Source organism: Rhinolophus sinicus, linkage group LG09, assembly GCF_036562045.2.
Source record: "Rhinolophus sinicus isolate RSC01 linkage group LG09, ASM3656204v1, whole genome shotgun sequence".
NCBI classification, from domain to species: domain Eukaryota; kingdom Metazoa; phylum Chordata; class Mammalia; order Chiroptera; family Rhinolophidae; genus Rhinolophus; species Rhinolophus sinicus.
Window position 1 is genome coordinate 33,646,648 of NC_133758.1, and position 22,722 is coordinate 33,669,369.

At 38.7% G+C, this 22,722-nt stretch overlaps 1 protein-coding gene across 2 annotated transcripts in view; it reads left to right on the forward strand.

Moving 5' to 3' along the window:
• The window catches only part of B4GALT6 (beta-1,4-galactosyltransferase 6), a 61,426-nt gene that overhangs the window by 31,457 nt on the left and 7,247 nt on the right, over positions 1 to 22,722 (forward strand). For both annotated transcript variants that reach the window (XM_019741268.2, XM_074340196.1), the window contains 2 exons: positions 10,825 to 10,949; positions 17,083 to 17,199. In XM_019741268.2, the coding sequence (XP_019596827.1) occupies positions 10,825 to 10,949; positions 17,083 to 17,199 (242 nt within the window). The remainder of the gene's footprint in view (positions 1 to 10,824; positions 10,950 to 17,082; positions 17,200 to 22,722) is intronic.

Below are 22,722 nucleotides of genomic sequence, written 5' to 3' on the forward strand. Positions count from 1 at the left end.
AGTGACAATGAGTGTATGTGCTCGAGGGTTCATACTCAGAAGTGGAAGTGCGGGGTAGGCTGGCCTGGTTGTGTGCCCGAGCAGCTGTACCCATTGTATCCCCAGCACCAAAGCATGGAAGCACCTTTGATATTGATGGACTTTTTAATTTTTGCTAATCTGATAGACAAAAAATAATGGTATCTCATTGTTTCAACTTTCACTTTTCTCTTTACTAGTGAGTTTAAGTAACTTTTCATGTGTTTATGAGTGGTTTTGCATTTTTTTCTCCCATGACTCTCCCAGTCACGTGCTTTATCAGTTCTTTATTGGTTAATTAGATTTTTGCATTGATTAGTAGGCGTTCTTTATATATGTTCTGGCATTGACCTGTTGTCTACTATATGTGTTGTGATAGCTTTTCAGAGTCCCTGGCTTCTCTTTTTATTTTGTTTATGGGATCTTTTATACAAGTTTAAAATTATGATGTTTTCAAGTGTATCTATCACTTTATTTGAGGCTTTTGCTTTTTTTTTGTCTTAAGGAAGCTTTCCTTACCCCAGTGCCATGCAAATACTGTTTCCTTCTAATAATTCTATAATTTTGTTTTTAACTTTTGTGTATAATATAAGGTAGGGATCAAAATATTATATTTTAAGGATATTTTTTTTTCAAAATTATGAAGATAATACATTATCACTATTAAAAAAAACTATAATCACTCAGAAGCCACATGACTTATTATTTTGACTTTTTTCCCTTTGTCCCCTCATTTTAAGTATCCTTAATGCATATAAGTTTATATCTTGATTTTTATATAATGAAAAGTCTAAACAAACATCTTGTTTAATTGCTTGTTTATCCTGTGTTCTAATGTCCTCAGTATCTACCGTGTTTCCCTGAAAATAAGACCTAGCTGAACAATCAGCTCTAGAGTGTCTTTTGTAGCAAAAATTAATATAAGACCCAGTCTTATTTTAATATAAGACTACATCTTATATAACACAATATAATTGTAATATAATATAATATAATATAATATAATATAATATAATATAATACTGGGTCTTATATTAATTTTTGCTCCAAAAGACGCATTGGAGCTGATCATCCAGCTAGGTCTTATTTTCGGGGAAACAGGGTAAGCATGTTTTTTATAGCTTTACCTGAGTTTTCTTTATTGAGGAAATTAGCCTTTGCCTGCCATATTTGTGGGATTTTTTTTTCAGTTTATTGTTGATAGGTATAATAGCTCTATAATAAAACGAAAGATTCACCTTTCAATATCATCTAAGGCTATGGTTCTCAAACTTTCGGGTGCATTGGAAATTTTTGGATGTTCTTATAAAACACAGATTGCTGAGCTCCACCCTCAGAGTGTCAGCTTCATTAGATGTGGAGAGAGGTCTGAGACTGTTCATTTCTAACCTGTTCCCTAGTGATATTGATACTAGTGATCCTTGGGCCACACGTTGAGACCCCCTGCCCTGCAGTAGTGGATCTCATTTCTGGCTACACAATAGCCTGGGGAACTTTCATAATTCTTGGGCCAACCTCTAAGTTTCTGATTTTATTGATCTGACATGAGACCCGGGTATTGCTATTAAAAAAAAAAAAAATTCTCAGTTGATTCTAATCTTGCCATCTCCTTGCTGTCCCATAATAGAGGGTGAAAGTATGATTTTTGTGGCTATATATTTGTTAATACTTTGTTATCGTGCTTTGATTTTCTAAAAATGAGTGTTTTTGTGCAGAACTGAAACCACCGAGTTATGTTCTGTTGAAATATTGATTACAGTAATGTCATTTTCATAATTTGCATATTCAGGGATTTATAGTTTTAGGATCTCTTTCTGTTCTTGGTTTAGTTGCCATTTTCTTAATTAGTGCTTTATGAGTACTAATTAAATTCTGTTTAGAAGCATCTGCCTGCCAGGCCTTCCTAGTGCTCCTCTCCTCTAGTCCCATAACTTGTAAATATTCTGTCACGGTGCTTGAACGATTGTGTCATGGTTGCAACTCACTGCCTTTTCACTGAGTGTGTTGGTGTTACTGCTACTTTTCTCTGCTTCTCTCAGTGTCTTGCATTCTTCTACAAGAGAGGGTCACATTTGTTTGGCCAGCCACCCTTTCACAAAAGACCTCCTCAGGGCCTACCAGCACCAATCTCTTGTCTAATTAGCTGTGGCCAGAGTGAAGTGGGTTGGGTGAAAAATCTGGCCACGTACAAATATCCCCTTAGAAAGGGGCCATGGGCATAGCCAACATAATGAGGGTTCTTCCTAGAGGGCCTTGCATGAGCCCTCCAGGAGAGCACATTCGCTAGGGGAGCCTCAGTTTACCTATGTGTAAAATCAGGAATTATAATATCAACTTCAGGGTGTTGCAAGGATAAATAGAAGCACAATGCTTGAAGCTTGGCAGACGTCAATTTGATATTCCCTTTCCTTCTCCTCACTTCTTTGAATGATATAGCCAATCTTTACAATGATCAAGGGAATGAGAAACCTAGGAGAAATATATCGAGTTAAGTAGTTTTATAGTTAGCTGTGCATCCTTAATTTTTTAAATTAACAGGATTATTTCTCATCAGTGATGGAAAATAGCATAATAGAATTCCTAAGTGTAAAATCTTTCTGTAATATCACACAAAATAATTGAATATGGTTTCTCCCCAAATAACAATTAAAGGAAGGCTGTGTAAGAATAAGACCTACTTATGTGAAAACCACTCAAGCATGAATGATACTTAATTTTCCTATGATCATCAAAAGTGAAGTTAAGACTTAAAATTGGTGTGTTTAATTATCTAACTATAACTTCTTTTTGAATTTTATCTACTGTAGTGCTGCGACTATTGGCACTGGAGTACCATAAAGATAAAATCTGAACTTTCCAATTGGGATTCAGATAAAATTGATTTCATGGATTTCAGCAATATTTTATGTTCAATCAATTACAACCAATTTAAATGTGATTATTCATATAATATGAGTGAATACTTGTTTGTTACTGTTAGTATTTACAGATTCTCCAGAAGGCAAATATCCTTTCAGCTTTATGAAATTTATATGAAATTCCTTGTGGTAACAAAGTAAAATAGAAATTTTACTGTATTTAGAGCCAAAAAACAATAAATGTTTAGTGTGGATGTTTTGATTTTTTCTGGGTGAGGTAGTGATGGAAAATGGCAGTTGTGCACTTTGCGTTAAAATGAAGTTAGACTTACCTGTAGTTTTCCTACCTTTTAATTCTTATTCAAATAGAATACATTTGCAGTGGCTTTTATATATTCTGTCCTTACTGTTTGTGGAATAGTTCCCTTTATGTATTAACCCTGATAGTTTCTATAGTTGCTAGCCATTTGAACATAACTAAAGTCGCACAGACTTTTTGAGATGAGTTTAAATAATTCAAAGGAAAATTGGCAAAGAGGGAAAAGATAAGCAAATAAACTTCAGGAAAGTTGAAATAATGCATACTGTAACAAAACATTATGCATATGTTTATTGTAGAAAAGGGATAGGAGTCATTTTAGAGTAAACAAGCAATTGTTGAGCAGTGGCAGTACATGTGGTGGGCTCTGAGTTGTTCGTGGGGGCAGGTAGAGGAGAAACAAAGCTAAATATGATCTCCTGTCTGCCAGCTAGAGCAGGTAACACACTCAGAGAGAGGCAGTGTGCTAACTGCTATGAAAGGGTTATTATGGGATGAAAGGGAGACATCAGAGAGAGAGGGAACATGGGACATTAGAAGTGGGTCTTGCAAGATAGTTCAATAGGTAGGTGAGGGGAACAGCATCACAGCACAAGAGATTCTGTATTCCAGGAATGGAGAGTGGTCCACCGTGACTGAGGTGGGTATGAGTGGGGTGTGTGGGGCAGGGAGAAGGGCCTTGTGGAAAGCACTAACCAGTTGGTGGGCTTTGTGGGTTCCATGAATCCCTAGTCACCCATGAGCTAGGCTTCAGAGAGAGTGGAGCCCCTGACCGTGTATGCAACAGACTGCTTGATGGCCTTGTGTTAATCTCTCTAAGATGAAGATGCAGGGTTTCAAAGATCCAGGGGCAAAAATAAGGGTAAAACAGAAACAAACGAAAAACACTGCTTTAGGGAATTTCACATTCATATGCTTTTGGTAGATGAATAATGTGACTAAGATGGTACTTCAGACAGATTATTCTAATGAGAAGTTGAAAATGGATGAGAATGGGGAAATACTAGAACCTAGAACACCAAGGAGGAGCTCACTGCAGGGGGCCAAGAGGCATGACAAGGACATATGCCAAGACTGTGACATTGGAGAGAGGAAGAGGCACTAAAGAGAAGCTATAGGGATGCTATTGGCCAGATATAATGACCAACAGAAGGATCAGGTTTAATTTTCAAGTGTCTGACTTGGTGACCATTAACTGAAACAAGTAATGCAGGATAAACATCACATTTGGAGAATGGAGAAGTGAACGAGTTCAGTATTAGGCCTGTTTTGTTTAAAGCTCAAGAGAGTTAATTTGGACTCTGAATTTCATCAGAGAGATCTGGGCTGGAAATAAGAGGAATTGAGATTTGACGAAGGCTAATAGTGGGTCCCTGAGCAACGTCAGCACTCATGGGGATGACGGTAGTCAGTAGAAGAAGGAAAACCCTCAGGGACACAGAAGAGTCAGAGAACAGTGTCCCAGAGACCAACAGGGAGAGAGTATTCCATCTTGTCACATACCTCAAAGGAAAGCAGGTAGAATGAGACACTGTGAAAGGATATTGAATTTGGCACATAGAAAATTAATGGGAACTATAGCAAGGACAATTTTAGTAGGGTAAGAAGCAAAATACACTGTCCTGAGAAGTGACTCAGAAGTATATAAAAACTAGTTGGTTTGAAAAAAAAAAAGGTTTGGTGGGAAAGGGAAGGAGAATGGGGATAAGAAATCTGTGGAGAAGATGGGGCTGAGGGAAGAACTCTTTAGGAAGAGATGGACTTGAGTGAGTACATGTATGAGGCATTATGGAAAGGAATGATGGAGAGACAAGAGAGGGACGTAAGAAGGAGCATAAGGTGGGTGTCCAGGAAGTTAGGTCCAGAGAAAGTGGAAGAAACAGAAATATGCTCAGGCCAAAGAATTAGCTTTGGAAAGTAGTAGGAGCACCTCCTCCCCTGAGGCAAGAGATGAGGTGGAGAAAATTAAGGGGGTTCATGCCTGTTGCTTCTATGTTCCTGACAAAGTAGGGGCATTGCGAGGAGCCACAATTGGGTGAAGCTCAAAGGGCTGTGTTTCTTCTGAGTGTGGTCCAGGGATTCTCTGCACCAGAATCAGCTGGGATGCTGGTTAAAAACACAGGCCGCTATGCCTAACCCCAGGCCCCCAACAAAAGTCAGGTTTCTTGGTTGCAAACCACAGAATGCAACTCACTTCAGTTTAAGAGGAAAGAGAATCCATGAAAAGCTAATAAGCAACCCTCAGAAAACCTGGGTGGCCGCAGACATAGGTTCTGAGGCTGAACAGTCAAAACAAGGCCCAGACTAGTCTGTGAAGAGTCTCCCGCTGCCCCTTGGCAGAGATCACAGCTCCCACTGGGGGTGCTCAGGTCTGGAGACCAGAAGTGTCACCCCTGGTGCCCCTGAAGCCCCTAAAAGTGCTACCACTTTTACTGAAAGATCGTTTTGCAAGGTGCCCATGTCCTCATGTTGTTCACTTCTACTTCCCAGTCTCCTGTGGGTGTATCTGGTCATGTGACTGCTCCTATCTGCCACTGAGGCTGGGAGAGTGGGTTCTAGCTTCTTCCTCTGGGAGGCAGGACTCCATGGTGGACAGTTCAAGCAGCTGAAATGTGTTCAGACCAAGCTGGGTGGCCACAGATGTGAGCCCTAGGCATCTACGGACACAGGAACTTTGAGAGAATGGGGCCAGTAACCTCCATTCTAAATAGGCCTGCCTGGTGGTTTTTAACCGCATCACCAAAAGTAGTGAACTGGTTGATTAGGATACCAGATAGACAAGAAAAATGAGTATGCAGCAGAGAAAACTTAAAGCCAGAATGGCCAGGCTTTCCACACTGACACTGCCAGTCAGTTCTAGGTGGCAGTGATGGTCAGGGTGTGGTACTGAGCTGGGTGCACCAGGATGACGGGTAGGGAGGGGAGGGCATCTGTCAGTGAACATGGCTGGGTATTGGAAGGTAGCACGGCAACAAGTCGCAAACTTCAAAGTCATAAAATTCAAACTCAAATTTATGAAAGAAGGAAGGGCGTGCTTTTTGGTAAGGTATAGGTTTGAATCTACAGAATGCTTTCTTTCATGTCTGGCTTCAAGTTGGTAGACGTAAGAAAGTAGGCACTTAGCACAGTTTGAAAGGGAGAATACTGGTTTAATGCAGATGAGGAGGAGGGGTGGTATTCTAGAAAAAACGTTGAGGTAGAGTATATGGAAATTTCTTGGCAATTGAATGATTCTAGAAAACACATTTGAAAAGGCCGGAGGAGAATAGGATATACCATATTTCCTGGACAAGACCAAGCTTTAATTTTATAAGGGCTTTCTGGGAACAAGAAAGAAGCCCTACATTAAATGCGCACATTGTAGGGTATATCCCTATGTCAGAATGCTAAAACGTGAACGAATGTGTCTCAGAATTGAGGGACTATAGTAATAGGGGTTGTGGGTTCTGACTTTAAAGGAGGTTGTCGGCTTCTCAGTCGTCGGGGACCAGGAGGATGATTTGAAAGCATGTGATAAAGGGTATCAGTACCTCCAGGGGTGGACCAAAGGTTCATTGGGTGGATTACCAGGCAAAACTGAAACAGAAAGCAGACTGTTAACAGAGGTCACAGCTAGTCATTCAGAGCACAGGAAGAAGGACCGTAGCGGGAGAAAGTGTATGTTAAGTACTGTGTCCTGTGGCCGAGATTAGAAGACAAGAACTGCGGCTGTACAGGGGGCTGTCATTTTAGGTCACCTACCTGTGGGACCCCTTTTGCACAAATGTCTTAAAGGCATATTTGAGCACCTGATGGAGCCAAGGAGTGGAAATATAGGTATGAAGGAAGCAGAGAGAGAGAGAGGTGAGACAGGATTGGACATGGCCAGCTTTGACATTCCCGTTCGTTTGTTCGTTCATTCATTCGTTCGTCCATCCTATGTCTATGCATTGCACTCGGCATTGGGGTTGTGTGACTAAAAAACGACCCTATCTATGTTTAGAATACTCGGATTTGGTTACTTCAAGGATAGTTGAGTATGAAATCATTTGTATAAGCAGAGGTTATAAAATTCCACACGTTGAGAAGCCTAAGTAAAGCATTGGAAATGGGCAGTTTCTACTGTTGGCTTCAAAGGGGCTAGTGGGGGACTGGGGGCAGATGACTCGTGTAACTGGTCAGCCTCAGAGCTGTGGTTAAGCTGCAACCCGGAGGGAGGGGGGAGGAATGTGCCATCTTATTGTAAAAATGGTTTTCTGACTCTGGAGAGGAATCCACCCGAAAGGATTTTTCTAGAGGAAGTTCAGGTCTTTCTCTGACATTGTTTCAGATCTTTGGGCTGTGCAGATTTTGAAACCCTGAGGATAAAACAGTGACACGAGCTCAAGCATCCAGAATTAGGCTTTAGATATAGACCCCAAACTGAGTGAAGTAGTTATTTAAAACTATTAATTTATAGAGATGACAATTCTCTGCCTAGAGAATATATGCCTTAAATTTTACTTGAAATGTGAGAAAAATGTAAATATAGGCAATTTGTATGTATTGAATGTTTATTTTAAGAATTATGTTTTAATAGGAAAAATAATATCCTAAATCATGTCATGTGATACATTATAATCCACAGTACCAGAAGCCTATAGTTTGGGCCCCGTACATACCTAACAGGCCCCAGGCCCATTTAGGGAGGTACTTTGCATGTCTTACAAATTCAGCATTAGGAGATTATAGCAAATGGCCTGCGTAACCAGTAGTGCGGCTAAGTTATTTTCATACATAATAGAAGTAGTTTGGGGCCTGGGCTTTGTTGCCAAGACTGATGGCTAGCTTAGAGTTGACCTTCATTCTTCCACTTTACCCTCCAGCTATCCGGCGGCCCCATCTCTCTTCAGGCCCCCACTTCTCCTGCTCTTTCCTTTCTAACCCCAGTTGCACCTTCTAAATAGTGAAAGTCAGGATTTAGTAAATGACATTATTTACATTTATGTCCTGATTGATTATAATGCTGGGTAAATGGGTTTCAGCCAATGCATTTATTTCTCGACCTTTTAATCTTGAATTACAGAAAGAGTACACATGTTCTCAGATGTAGCCCAGGCGAAGAGGGAAGAGTGGGGGTTCCCTGTGGGGCTCAGGATCCTTGCTCTTCAGCTGGCCTTAAGTCTCTGCAAGCGCAATAAAGGGACTGGCCTGCTGATTGCTCTTTTTTTTTTTTTTAACATTTTTTTTATTAGTGTCAGGTGCACAAAACAATGTAATAGTTAGACATTTATCATTTATGTCCCTCACACAGTGACAACCCCCCACACTGCATCCACTACCCCTCTGACATCATACACAGCCATTACTCTTATTTACCATAAAGAAGACTGTGTCCTCCCCTGGCTTTAAAGCACTGAACCGCTTTCTGGAGTGAAACCTGAACGGGACACCCATATGTAAATGAGATGAAAGTCGCCTTAATGGATGCAGTGGGATGGGGACCCCACGTCCTCCCTCATCCCACCACAGGCTCACTTTGAGAGATTCTTTCTGCTGAGGGCAGTTTGGAAACCACGTCCCCACTGGTTTACCTGCTCAGTGCCTCTTCCTGGGGACATTCCGTAATGTGTCCTTTTCCCCTCCCCTTCCTGTACACAGGGTTTTCTCCCTAATACCACCCGCCTGCCCCCACTAATTGGTGCTTCACTCTCTCTTTCTGATTGCACTTTTAGTTTCCGTGGTGGCAGTGCCTATCCTGAAGGCCTGTCCCCTTTCCCGAAAAGAAAATGACATGGCTATTACCTCTGGCATGTTATTAGGATTTCAGAGCAAAGAGCAATAAGCACATAGGAAGGCTGCTGAGGGACTCTGAGGAATGTGGATGGGGGGTGCAATCAGGAGGGAGGTGAACTTCGGGTGCCTGGGGCATCAGGGATAGTAAGTGATGGACGCAGGAGGCCCTGTCCATTGAGGACAAAGGACTTCATCTTAATGTGCCAGCACATGTGTGTTCAAGATGAAAAATTAAACTGCAAATGATACTGGAGAAAACTGCTGACAACAATGATGATTACAGCTGTTGAAACAATAAAGCTGGAAGAAAGGCAAAAAAATTGGTTTCACAGTGCCTAAAGAATACTAACAGTTACTTGTATGGACTGCTTATTATTTAGCCTAATTACTGTCATTTAGCAATCATGCATACCATTTTAAATAGATGAGATTTATTTGTGTGAATTTTGTTTGGTTACACTGCTGGATTTTGTTTTTGTCAGCTGTGTCCTGATAGTCTGTACTCAGACTGATCACAATTATATTTGACCTACCCTTTCTCTGCAAGTCGTAAGTTACTCTTTCTTTTAGTTACCTGATCTTTCTAGTAAGATTAGCTATTTTGCATATCTCGTTACACTAAAATGCTGGATATTTGGTTATAAAAGACCATTAACGTTGTCAGTAGAGCAGGCAGACAGAAGATTACAAATTGTTTCCTAGCTTTGTGAAACATACGTATTTGCATTTTAAAATACTTTTTTCTAGCATGCTTTTGTGCTGAGTGGAAGCTACTGATGTTCCTGCCTAGTTAGGACAGAGAGGCCTATATAGAATATAGAATAGCAGGCGTGAGAAAAGGGGTTCCCTCAAGAGAACCAGATAGATGTTTTATATTGTGAAATCATGGCCACCGAGGCTCGGCAGACTGGAACTGGGAAACCTCAACACTTGTTGGTCTCCGTTTTATGAGATGAGGAGGTTAGAAAGAACTCAGCCCTGTTAGTTCTTAGTTCTGTTTTTGAGTTAATGGAAATGATTTTCCATCCAAGATTCACTCCTATCTCAGTGGCCTACATTAGGAAACATTACTAAAATCACCTCCAGTCATATCATATACTTGTTAATTTGGAGAGTGAGTGCCTAGGATACCAGGAATTCCTTAAAAGTCCACGTTTTTTCAGTTTTGTATATCCAGGGGATACATAGTAGGTACTCAGAATTGTGTTTGCAAATTTTTTCTCTTAAGAAATGTCAGTAAAATAAATGACAGTAATAGTAGTTGACATTTATTGTGTACCTTTGTACCAGCACCGTACCTGATCCTTCACACACACACACTATTTCATCTAATGGCTACATCCATGTTGGGAGACAGGCATTACCACCTCCTTTATACATGGGGAAACTGAGGCACAGAGACGCTAAATAGTTTCTCCAATGGAAGCGAAACTTCAGCTTCCAGTCAATCTAACTACTTAATTAACTTTCTCCTCCTGTGCGTTGTGTCCCTTCTGTTGACTATGTTGAAATTAAAAACAGTTTTTAAATACTTGAATAGTTGTTAATTAAATTGCAGTGATGTGCTAAGTTGTAATGACATGTAATCTTTTCCCAAAGAATATTAACATATTCATTATATTACTCAAAACCACAAAGTTTAAACTATTTGATTCTCTTTGGCTGATTTACCAAAGTTAATAGTGTGACTGTATAATTTATCATCCAAAGTAAAATTGAAAGGGAGTGATATTGACAATGATGTGATAACTGGAATAAATCATACTGTTCTGGCAACTAAGTTATGCCATCACCCTACTGATCGTTACTTATCTTGCTTCATCTTTGAGGCAAAAAAAAATATTAAAACAATTCTTCATGTTTTTGACCTTCCAGGGGGATTCCTCAATGTCAATGTCAGTGAAGTCAGTTTTGATGAAATTCATCAACTCTTCTCCAAGGACTTAGATATTGAGCCAGGAGGTCACTGGAGACCTAAAGACTGTAAACCCAGATGGAAGGTGAAGTAAATTTTCTCATAAGTAATGTGCCTATTACTATGCATTTGAGGAAAAGTGTGCTTGATTCAGAATGTATAGTGGAATACCTTAACGTCTTGGTAAATTTAAGACATCAACATTTTTATGTTTGATGTTTAGGTACTTTTTATGTTTTATGTTTAATGTTTAGGTATTCACAGTTGAAATCTGATTTAATAGTGTTACTTGTGAAGACTGTAACTGCTCCTATGCAGATATGAAATATACCAGGGGTGCCAAAAAATGTATACAAGTGGACACTTTGGTCAATGTTGCTCAAGCAGTAGTTCGCTGTAATCAGAAGTGTCTGGGCGCTGATGGTAACCACTTTGAGCACCTCTTGTAATTGCAGAAGTCAAATGTGACTTGTATTCATCTTTTATTATCAATATATATTATTACAATTTTAATAGTTTTTCCCTTTCTTAAAGTGTGTATACATTTTTTTGGTACCCTCTGTATATGCTCATGTGTTATTGCCAGTCTCTTGGAGGTCCTGATAATAAATACCTCACTTGAGACTGGCCTAGAGAACAGGTTTTTTTCAGTTCTGTTCTGTTTGGAAGAGAGGCTCTGATTTCTCTGCTTCCTGAAACTGTCCCTACTGATTATGGACACCTGTGGTCATAGCTCCACCAAGTCCTGACTGGTGAGAGCTCATGGGGAGGATATTACTATCCTGATTTCCAGTTAAATCTAATATTGGGGTTTTCAAGCTCTGCTCCTCAGTTTCAAATTTCTAAAGAGCCACTCAGAGGTCACTGTGACATAAAAGGGAGCACTTTGGGCTCTTTACCTCTGTTTCATAAGGAAGAGCACAAACTTTTTATCTTTTTGCTGTGTCAGAATTCTATTTAATGTTTTGTTTGAAAAACTATAAAGGAATGGGCCTGTCTCTGCTGCTTAAAAAAAAAATAAAAAAAAAATCATAGTTTAGACTAGCTGTGCTCTCTATACTATGAAATTGGTTAATAAGTGCATATTCATGTAATATTTTTATGGTTGAGTAGGAAATAGCATTGACATTAATTTAAGTGAAAACTGCATATGATTATATAAAATGTTATGTCCTAAAGGATTGTGACATAGCCTTAATTTGGGACTGGTTTTCAATTTCTCTTTAAATCTTAGTATATTGCTAAAATATTTGTCTTTTCGTACCAAAAAAAAAAAAAAAAAAAAGAATCACTGCTGGGAAGAATTATATCCTGTTAAGTTTAGGATAAAAGCCCTCTGACTTAATTGGCCTTGAACTCTCTGTATTTGGGGATGTGTATTATTTATATCGGCACCCCTAACACAGAGCATATTGTCTTGTATGAGGTAAGCAGTAAACCCAGTTTCGTTGAATTGAGTTCGTGAGACAAATAAATGCCTTGTTACAAATTATTTAATATCTCTATATTTTTTTGCCTCAAACAAGTTGTAGGGCTGCTTAAATGAATTCCAGTACAAATTTTGGCAACAATGTCCATTTCACAATTGTCTTATGCTATTTCCCCAATCCAATTCAGTTAGTAAATGAATCTTTTCATATTTGATGATTGATTTTTCTCACATTTGTATATAAATATGGCCCAATTAACATAACTCCACTTTTTAAAATTGTTCTGGACACATAAATTATTTTTCTTACTTGGGGGTTGAGTATGCATGCTGGATGCTAAAGGAAGAAAAAGCATACTCAGTCACAAAAGCTGTGGTACCCCACAAAGGCTGTGGTACCCCACTAACGTGGAAGTTAGTCCTCAGACACACGTTCCTGTTAAGTACCCCTACCCTCAGCTGTGCACTATGTGACACGGTAGTAGAATAAGGTGGGATCCGAAAAATGATTCCAATGTCCTTTCTCCAATGGTCTATATCAGAGGTTGGATTTAAAATTGTATGGTTTGTTGTCTTCTTATTTTCTAGGAGAGAAGTACATCACACATACATAGATCCTATTTAGAAATTTTAGTAGACTATAAACTCCATGTGAATCAGTAGGTAAGAGTATTGAAAGTGGAGTCCTAGGAGCGTGGTAATTCAGGGATCTAAAACTTAGCTTATTTTATTTAGGAACTGTGTGGCAATGCTGCTCTTGTTTCAGCTTTGTGTAAACTCTTCTCAGAATACAGTTTCGCGTTCTGAGCTACACAGCTAAAGGGATGAGAGGAAATTTAGAGATCATTCCAAGGTCACCTGTCCTTGCCATACTTAATTAATTAAATAATCCCCCACCTCCCCTGCCTGTTTACATTCTAATAATGTCCATTCTAACCTAGGAACAGAGTAGAGAAAGGGGGGAAGAAGAAATAACTAGATTTGTAGTAAACGTCAGCTACCAACTTGATTGTTAATATTTGAGGTTCTTTTACTTAAAAAAATCAGTTAAGTTTATTGATGGTCAATTCATTGGAACTGAGCTCCAAAACTAATGATTTCAGCAATTCCAAGCTATTGCTGAACACGGCATGTTGGCGTAGAAGATTCAGCACAGGTTGGATGCCTTGGAGAGGCAAGCTCATTTCTAAAAGAAATCGATGAGGGAAGTGTTTACCTACGACATTGCCTTTCATTCAGGGTGCAGGTGGAGGCCTGAACAACTTTGGTCTAAGACGCAACGGCTTAAAAAACCAGGCAGCTGCTTGATGCTGTTAGCTACTCAGAGGCCTGGAATTCCATTTCTAGTCCAGGGTGCCTCGAAGGTGGGTCTTGCAGCCACCTGTCTCAGAGCTGCCTGAGGTGTTTGGTAAAAATGAAGATTCTTGAACCCAATCTTCAGGCATTCTGATTCTATTAGTGGAAAGAAAGTGCATTTTTCTTTTCTTTTTTTTTTTAATCAAGTACCTCCTGCTTGAGAAGTTCCTGAACATACTGGCAATGAGGAGAAAGAGGAAGATGGACCTAAAAACACTGCGGGAGGATGAGAGCTTGGTAGCTTTGACTTCATTCAGTCTTAGTGGCAGATAGCTAGTGCACCCTTAAAAGTAGGCAAACATGAAGCCATGTCATTTTGGGACACCCTACCTGGTGGTGTGTTTGAAGTTCCAAAGTAGGACAAAAACTTGGTGGAGGAAATTTATGTAGTATACATTTTTCTTGCTAAGCTCATGGGGAATGTAGGAGAAAATAAGCAAGATAGAAAAATAGGTGCATAAATTCAGTAAGGTTAGTGGTTTTAAAGTCGGAGCAAACTATGGGATAATTTTGCTTGAACAAGAGGTGGTGAGGAGAGAGTCATGAAGATACCTGTTGTTTTTCAGAAGATAATGACCAGATGTTCTTTATTGCCACTGGAGATGCATCAGCAGGAGAGTGGCTCAAACAGCAAGTTAGGGCCCATATAAGAAAGAATGTCCTGGAACAAAAGCTATAAACTTAGAAATAAATCATCACAGAACACTGAGATCTTCTTTTTCTAGACAACAGATTGTAAACTATTGAGAATGTCATTCCACAGCCACAAGGGACATGTCAAATGAAATTTTAAGATACTGTTTAGCTTCATTTTAATAAAAACTTTGCTTTAGGCATATCATTCAAAATCTTTGATAACTGTCTTATTAAAATGTGGACAATTTATTTGCTACTAAAACAACAGTTTCACTTATTTAAGTTTGCCAAGACAGTGGTAATTTTTTTCTCTTATGACATTCTGAGTTTCCTTATGAGATTTAAAAAACAAAGAAATAACTCTTGCTATTTTAAATGTTTCATTGACAAAATTACTGCATTAGGGGCTATGACGATGCCTTTGTTTATTTTTATATGTTTAACTCATCACTCATCCTAATTGTATTTCAATAATATGGACCCTACAGCTGTTTAATAGCTTCTTCCCTTAAATATCTATAATTCACCTTAATTGCTTTTATAGCCCATTTACATTATGTCTGAGGCATTCAACTTGTGGCCAGTTCAAAACCAGGAAGGGCAAGTTCCACCCTCCTTTCAATAGAAGTTACTGATACACATCAGATAAGATCAGTGGTAGGGATCTGTACCCACCATCTAATTGCTTTCTCTCCTTTTACTTTTCACAGCAGTTTCCTATCCTAAGACTAAACCCAGGGGCCCTGGAACTGCTTTGGGAATTTGTATTGGTTTGGGAATTCCTTAAATATGCCGGTAATTAATACTGAAGTCCATCTGCAAGTTCCCAGTCAGGAGGAAGTAGCCAGACCCAGCAGTAGCCACTTGTGAGGGTGTGGAAGGGACGCTTAGACGTGGGCTGCTCTGACAGCTTTGCAGCCTCAGATTCATAAGCCAAGTATGAGGCAAACCAAAAGGGAATGAGATTCAAAGTGGGGTACCAGAACCTCGTTACTTCCTACCACTCACCAAATATAGAACGTGAACATATCAGCCTCATAGCGGATATTTAGGGAATAATTAAGGGAAAATTAGCAGTGGGGTTTCTAAGTTTGGACATCTTCAATTTTACTAAATCATACTTTGTTCGCTTTTTAAATGAAACTATTTCAAGAATTAAAAAATGTGTCTCATTTACCATCCTGGTAATATAAAATTCACAGGTAAATGTTATTATTTTCTCTTGACTATATCTAATGCCATATTCTGATTTTACAAGTAGGATGAGGTCCTAAACCTATACATGTGCCCCAGTTACTTACATGTATTCATTTGTTAGTAAAATTTATTTAGTACATGTGAAATTTTAATCAATATTGCATTTAATGTTCTTATATAATTTTCTGTTATAACCAATTTAGATTGTATTTAAAAATCCAGAATATAGAGTAACACAGAAATTTTAATTAGATATATTATGACTGTTATGTTCTTTGAAAATCTAATGATTTTAGAATTTATAATCTGTAGAATTATAAATTACTTTAATTTCAGTTTTTATTAGAAGATTCACAATTATAATAAAGCCAGCTTAGCTCAGAAATTGCTAAGAAAAGTAACGTTTAAAAAATATTTTAGCTTTTTCAAAGGCAAACTGAAGTGTAGGGTGACTTGGCTTGTGTGACAAAGTTTGGATATAGATAGTAGAGGATTTGAGTAAGTGGTAATTGATAATTGTTGACTTATTCCTGTATTATATTAACATGTTTTATATAGATGGTATTTTTTAGTCTTGATTTTGATAGTTCCAATAAATGGGTTTTTTTTTCCCATTAGAAGAAAGACTAATCTACTGAGAAACCATTCTAATTTCCATATACATGGTTTTTCTTTTATTTTTTGGATTATATAAGAACACATTTCCTTGATTTATAAAGGACACATTTCTGTTTTCTGTGCTGCTTACATCATCATTTTGTTAAGCTTAACACATTAACACAATTTTTATTGTAAAATTACTTTAAATTGAATATTATCCTACCACTGAAATAAGTGTAAAATATAGCAAAAATTTAATCATGCATTTTGTTAAATGAAAAGTATATTAATATAATTATAAAACTTCATGTATATTCCATGACATATCTGTTAGATTAAAAAAATATATCTCTAGACCAGATAAGCCACGTGTAGGATAATAGATATTCAAGTGGACTCTTTTAAATTCAGTTTAAAAATCATTAAGTTATTATTTATGATCTACTTCTACTTTAAAATCTAGAAGTTACTCTTGAGACATCCCTCTCCATCACTCCTCACATCCCATCCGTAAACAAATCCTGTCTGTTTCCCTCTTAAATGCTTCAAAACTCCATGCACCTCTCTTCTCCTCCACCCTCATCTCAGTTCAAGCTACCATTACCTCTTGTCTTGACTATTGGATTAATTTCCTAAGCAGCTCCCTGAGTCCCATTTATGGCTTTCTCCAATCTGCTCTCCGTAGTGTTCTCTGCCATCACCAAATCTGACTTTATCACTCTTTTTAATCTTTCCACACTTTCTAAAGGTGTTCATAGGATAAAGACCACAATCCTTAGAATAGCCCTCAGAGCCCGTTTATACCTCCCAGGTTCTCAAGACCATAAGTGGTATGGGGGCAAGGGCCATGTCTGTTTTTGCTCACTGTTAGATCTGTGATGAAGAAAATTCATAAGAATGGGACTTTAAAACCTTCCGAATTTTTTAAGGGTTAGTTATCATCTTTACCTTTAGGGCTTGTTGCTGTATTATTCACATATATGACTATTTTGTCTTAAAGGTGGCAGTTCTCATTCCTTTTCGTAATCGCCATGAACATCTTCCAATTTTTTTCTTGCATCTGATTCCAATGCTCCAAAAACAGCGCCTGGAATTTGCCTTTTATGTCATTGAACAGGTGAGAAGTTTTTCCAAATTGTAACTAAGTCTAGTAGAATGTAATAAACTCTTAGCTATGGTTTGAGCAACAATGTTTAGCTTGAGGTTAATCAGGTAACTCAAATCCTTGGTTTTATATTGATTTTTGGATTAAAATTGAGTTTTGGATTGAGCTGTTAGTGGTATATACCACATTTTGTGAATCCATTTATCAGTTGATATACTCCTATCATTTTAAATCATCTAATATTTATTAAAGTGAATTTTTTCTCTATTGTTCATATTGTCAGCTACTTTTTTTCTCTAAATATTTTTCTTGTCTCACTATATCACAGGCACATTTTTTTTCAGCCTTGTTTGAACCCTTTAGAGATATTTTCCATACTTCTACTTTTTTCCACTTTTGTCATTATTTATTTTTACACTTAAAATGTCATCTTTGATTTCTTTCTTCCCTACCCCACCTCCCAAACATTAGGTTACTTGTTAAATTTTATCACTGATTTCTACATAGCATTTCTAAAATCATACATTTTGTTTGTGTTTCAAATACATTATAATTTGGTTACTTCTGGTTTTGACATTGATGAACTCATTTTATCCTGATCTTTCCTTTTTATTATTCACACTTAACCTGACTAAAATATATTTCCTTATTCATCAGTAGACAACAAGTGACCTAGCTTATATTATCAGATGCTTCTTTTTTCCGATAGAAAATATTCAAATTTTATTCCTAAGATTGTAATATTTAGTGTTTTGCCAGCTCCTTTACAGTTTATTCTAAATACACTTTTACTCTTTATTTTTTTTTTAATTTCTTACTCTTTGCTTCCTGTCTCTACTATTTTCTTGACAGTGTTTGGTTTTTAACATAATTTATACTTCTCTGTATGTAAATCCCCGTTTTAAGGTTTGTTCCCTGTGCATACTTTGATGTATATAGTACATATGAACTTTTTAATGTAACAACTTATATTATGAAAATTGGTATTTTTTGACTTAATAAGAAACCAAAATATTTAGCCGCTTTCATGATTGTGAACTTCTAAGTGAGTGTTACCCACCGCTAGTTTCCTTTTTCAAAACTTCAGTCTCCATAATGTGTTGAGAGATGAGCTATCTGCCTCTGTGTTATTAAAGGCTTATTCTCCCGAGAGCCCAGCATCATGGAATTATTTTGTGTATGTGATGAAGAAGAAATCTTTGCAAAGCAACTGAGATCCATATTTTATAAACCTCTTAAGTTAGAATCTCAGCCTGGATCAATGTTAATTCAGGCCAGTGTATTTGATAGTGTGTAGTTTGGAGCAGTAAGATCTTTACCCCATATGAAATAGAAGAGTAATTTTTCTGTTGGACTGGCGCCCAGGAGCGCTCAGCAATTGAAGAGCAGCTCAGAACTCCTAGTTACACATGGAAGATTGTGCACATATTTACCTCTTCTCCTTTGTGTACTCCTAAAATTAGAATGAAAGAAAAATCTTTTAAAAGGTTATTAAACCACAAGGGCAAAGCGATGGAAGTAGTTGAGAGTATTCAACACATTTCTGGAAGTCAGGAAGCAGATGGATCATTGGCAACCCCCTTAGCAGAGCAGAGGATGTTTAAAACCATGTGCTTGATTGTGACAAGCTTGAATTAATTTGCTGGACAAACCCCTGCACATCTCGGCCCTTGAAAGGTGTCACAGAAGATGGACTCGAAGCACTGGGCTAAAGTGAGGAAATTGTCTGGAAGTTTGATTCTAAAACAATCAAATCCCTAGTTCCTCATCTTTGCTTGTGTTGACAGGCGATTGATTTCTCTGCTATATCTTGAAGAAAATGAAAAGTTTACCCTCTGGAGAAATCCCACTAGAGAAGGTCCTGACTGTGTTACAGAGCTATCCTGTGGGGCCTCAAATCCCAGGGGCTAAGTAAGTCTGCATGCTGACCCTAGGGACCCTCAGGCCTCATCCCTGTTTGGCTTTTTGAAGCCAGCAGTTAGGTATGAGTCTCCCTAGCCCCTCCAACTCAGAAAGGGCACAAGTGATGTCTTCATTAGAGAAATAGATTATCCCCTGGAAGAAGATGCCCAGTCTAATGTGTGGAAGTCTCTATAGCAAAAGGCCAGCTTATCACTTTATCACCTTCACGAAGCCCACTTTCATTCCTTCAAAAAAAGGGAATACAGCAGTGACAAACCAGGTAAGGCTTTCCTGTTCTTGTGAGGAGAGACAGGCAATAAATAAATATGTGATATGTCAGGTGGTGCTCAGGGCAGGGTCAGGGCAGAGAGAACGGTAAGGGCAAGGAGAGGTGCTCTTTTATACAGAGTGTTCAGGGAAGGCCTCTCGGAGGAGGTGAGGTTGGGGCAGCCCTGAATGATGTACCGAATGATGTACAAGCCGTGCTGGTGTTAGGCGGATGTGCATTCCTGGTGTGTTTGGGGAATGAGGGCAGTGTCGCTAGAGTGATAAATGGAGGAGAATGTTAGGGAGGAAATCAGACATGAGTTGAGAAGCAGATAATGAAAGACCTAACAGGCCAGGGTGAGGATTTGGATTATCCCACATGAGGTTGGAAGCCTCTAGAGGATTTTGAGTAGAGGAATGGCATGATCTAACTGTTGTTTTAAAAAGATGACTGTTCAGAGAATAGACTGAGGGGAACAAGGGCTGAAACGTGGGCAGTTAGAAAGCTCTTGCAGTTGTCCGGGTAGGAGAGGGTGTTGACTTGAGCTGCTATGGGAGGAGGTGAGCAATGGATGGGTGTGGGCTACATTGGGTTTAGAAGTGATATTATTTGCTGATGAGTTAGAGGTGCTGTGTGAGTGATGGAGAACAGTAAACAGTGATGCCACGGTTTTTGTCTTGTACAAGGATGTTCCCATTTTCTGAGCTATGCCATCTAGAACACTGCGACAGAGGAAAGGGGCTTTGTGGTGTTGGTGTTGTTTAGGGATTTGCTCTTGCACGTGCATGTGTGTATGTGTGTGGTGTTTGAGGCAAGAGTGATGCCATGATCCTCACATACGTACATGCATGGTAATTTCCCTCAGCTTTTTAAGTGCCTTACTTAAAAAGTAATGAATGGGCAGCCTAGGATCCTCAGATTTTGAAGAAAGCCTCCACCAGAAGAGACAAAACCAATCGAGCAAAAGGTGTGTAGATCACAGAGACATTGGAGAGAACAGAGGAAATCTTAAAAGAACTGAATGACAACAGAAATTCATAATCAATATTTACAGAGAATGAAGAAAAAAGATAATCCATGAAACAAAAACAGGATACCATAAAGAAAGAATAATTAAAACAAGAAAGTTATTGAAAATAAAAATGTGATAATTAAAATGAAACTTTCAACAGAATGGCTGGAAGATAAACTTAAGAAAATAACTCCTAAACTAGAAACAAAACATAAGAGAATCAGTCTAAGAGTACCAACACATCACAGGGTAACCAGTCTCTATGATGGCCTCACGGATCCTTGTATCCTTGTAACCAGGCCCTTGTGTGGTCCCTCCCGCAATGAATAATGGCTGACTTGTGAGGGCAGCCCGACTGCATGTGACTTTGGAGGGTAGGTCATAAAAAGTGCTGCTTCTGTCTTGGTCTCTTGGATCACTCGCTCTCGGGGAAGCCAGCTGCCATGTGATGAGGACACTCAAGCAGCCCTGTGGAGAGAGAGTGACTTGGCAGCATTGTCTTGCTGGTCCTGTGAGTGAGCCAGATGGAAGTGGATCCTCCAGCTGAGGCCCAGACACCATGGGCAGAGATGAGGTATACGAGTACATACTGTGCTGTCAGAACTCCCTGTCCACAGAAGCTGTGAGCATAATAAATGGCTATTGTATTTTTAGCCACTAAGTTTTGCTGTGATTTCTTACACATCAATAGATAACTAATACACTCACTAATCAGGGTTCTGGAAAAATATAGCAGAAAAAAATTGGGGTGGAATGGAGGACTGTGGCCCAAGAAATTAAGAAAATTTTCCAGAAACAAAGACATGAGTCTTCAGATTAAAGGGGACCAAATGTACACATGAATAATTTCTGGGTCCATTGTGAAGCATATTATTTTGAAGTTTTTTAATTTTCATTGGGGAGTATTGGGGTACAGTGTGTTTCTCCAGGGCCCATCATCTCCAAGTCATTGTCCTTCAATCTAATTGTGGAGGGCACAGCTCAGCTCCAAGTCCAGTTGCTGTTTTCAATCTTTAGTTGCACAGGGCGCAGCCCACCATTCCATGTGGGAATTGAATCGGCAATTGTATTGTTGAGAGCTTGTGCTCTAACTAATTGAGCCATCTGGCTGCCCCTCAGGAAGCTCAGTGGCAGTTCGTTGTCTTCAATCTTGTTGTGGAGGGAGCAGCTCTCTGGCCCATGTGGGAATCGAACCAGCAAGCCTGTTGTTCAGAGCTTGTGCTCTACCCAACTGAGCCGTCTGACCCCCCACAGAAGTTTTAAGAATACCGATTAAAAACAGAAGATATCAAAAAGGTTCTGTAGGACAAATTACCAATGATTATGTATCATAATCATATGAACCTTCTCAGCAACGTCGATAGCTAGAAGATTGTGGATCCATGCCTTTAAAATTCTAGGGGAAAGTGATTTTCTGCCGAGAACTTTTTACCAAGACAAAAATGTCAATCAAGTGTGAGGATAGATTGGTGGCATTGTCAATCATCCATTAACTAAAAAGTTTTATTTTTTTTTTCATGGATGTTAACTTAGGAAGCGGCTAAGGGAGGTGCCTTTGCCTGAGAAAGCCAAGCAAAAAATATAGATGATCTAGAAAATGAAGGACAAGTCCCAGGATGATAGCTGTCCGTGGTCAGACCAGTCCAGACTGCAGCACGAACTGAGGGCAGGGGGAGTTGGAGTTGGGCATGGGGCATGGAGAAAGACTTGATAAATGATTTGATCTGTTTGAATGATTACATCAATTATTAATAGATATAGGACATATTTATGGGGGCTTTTGTATAAAGTAATAATAGTGATATAGAAAACTAGGAAAACAAAAGGCAGTTATTAATCTCAGTTTGAGAAAGAAAGCAGAATCATAATTCACTCAGCACTCAAACAATATTTCCGCAGTCCTAATAATGTAAACACTATTGATTTAACCAAAGGTTATGATATAACTATATTGGGAGAGTAGATGGCGGGGCAGTGAGTGTGGTGGTGTAAATCCTCAACAACCACGATAAGAAGTCAGTAAATGATGTCTAAAGTTAATGAAGCAAGGAAATATCAGAACTCTCATTGTCTTGAAATATGGAGGTAAGCACTGGAATAAACTGCTAGAGGAGTTGGAATTTATTGCTTTTGGAGGATGAAGGTGGGTTAGGCATAGAACTTATTTTTATTATAAGCCATTAAGTATTGTCCACATTTAATAAACAATTTTTAAAACCTTGAAGGGAAGTAGTTCAAGCTGATGTTGATATACCAGTAATCACGTTATAATTTCACTCTCCCTTTTATTCCCTCCATTTCATTGGTGAAGAAAGAAGCTGTAAGAAGTAAAGTGATGTCTGTTACCTCCAGT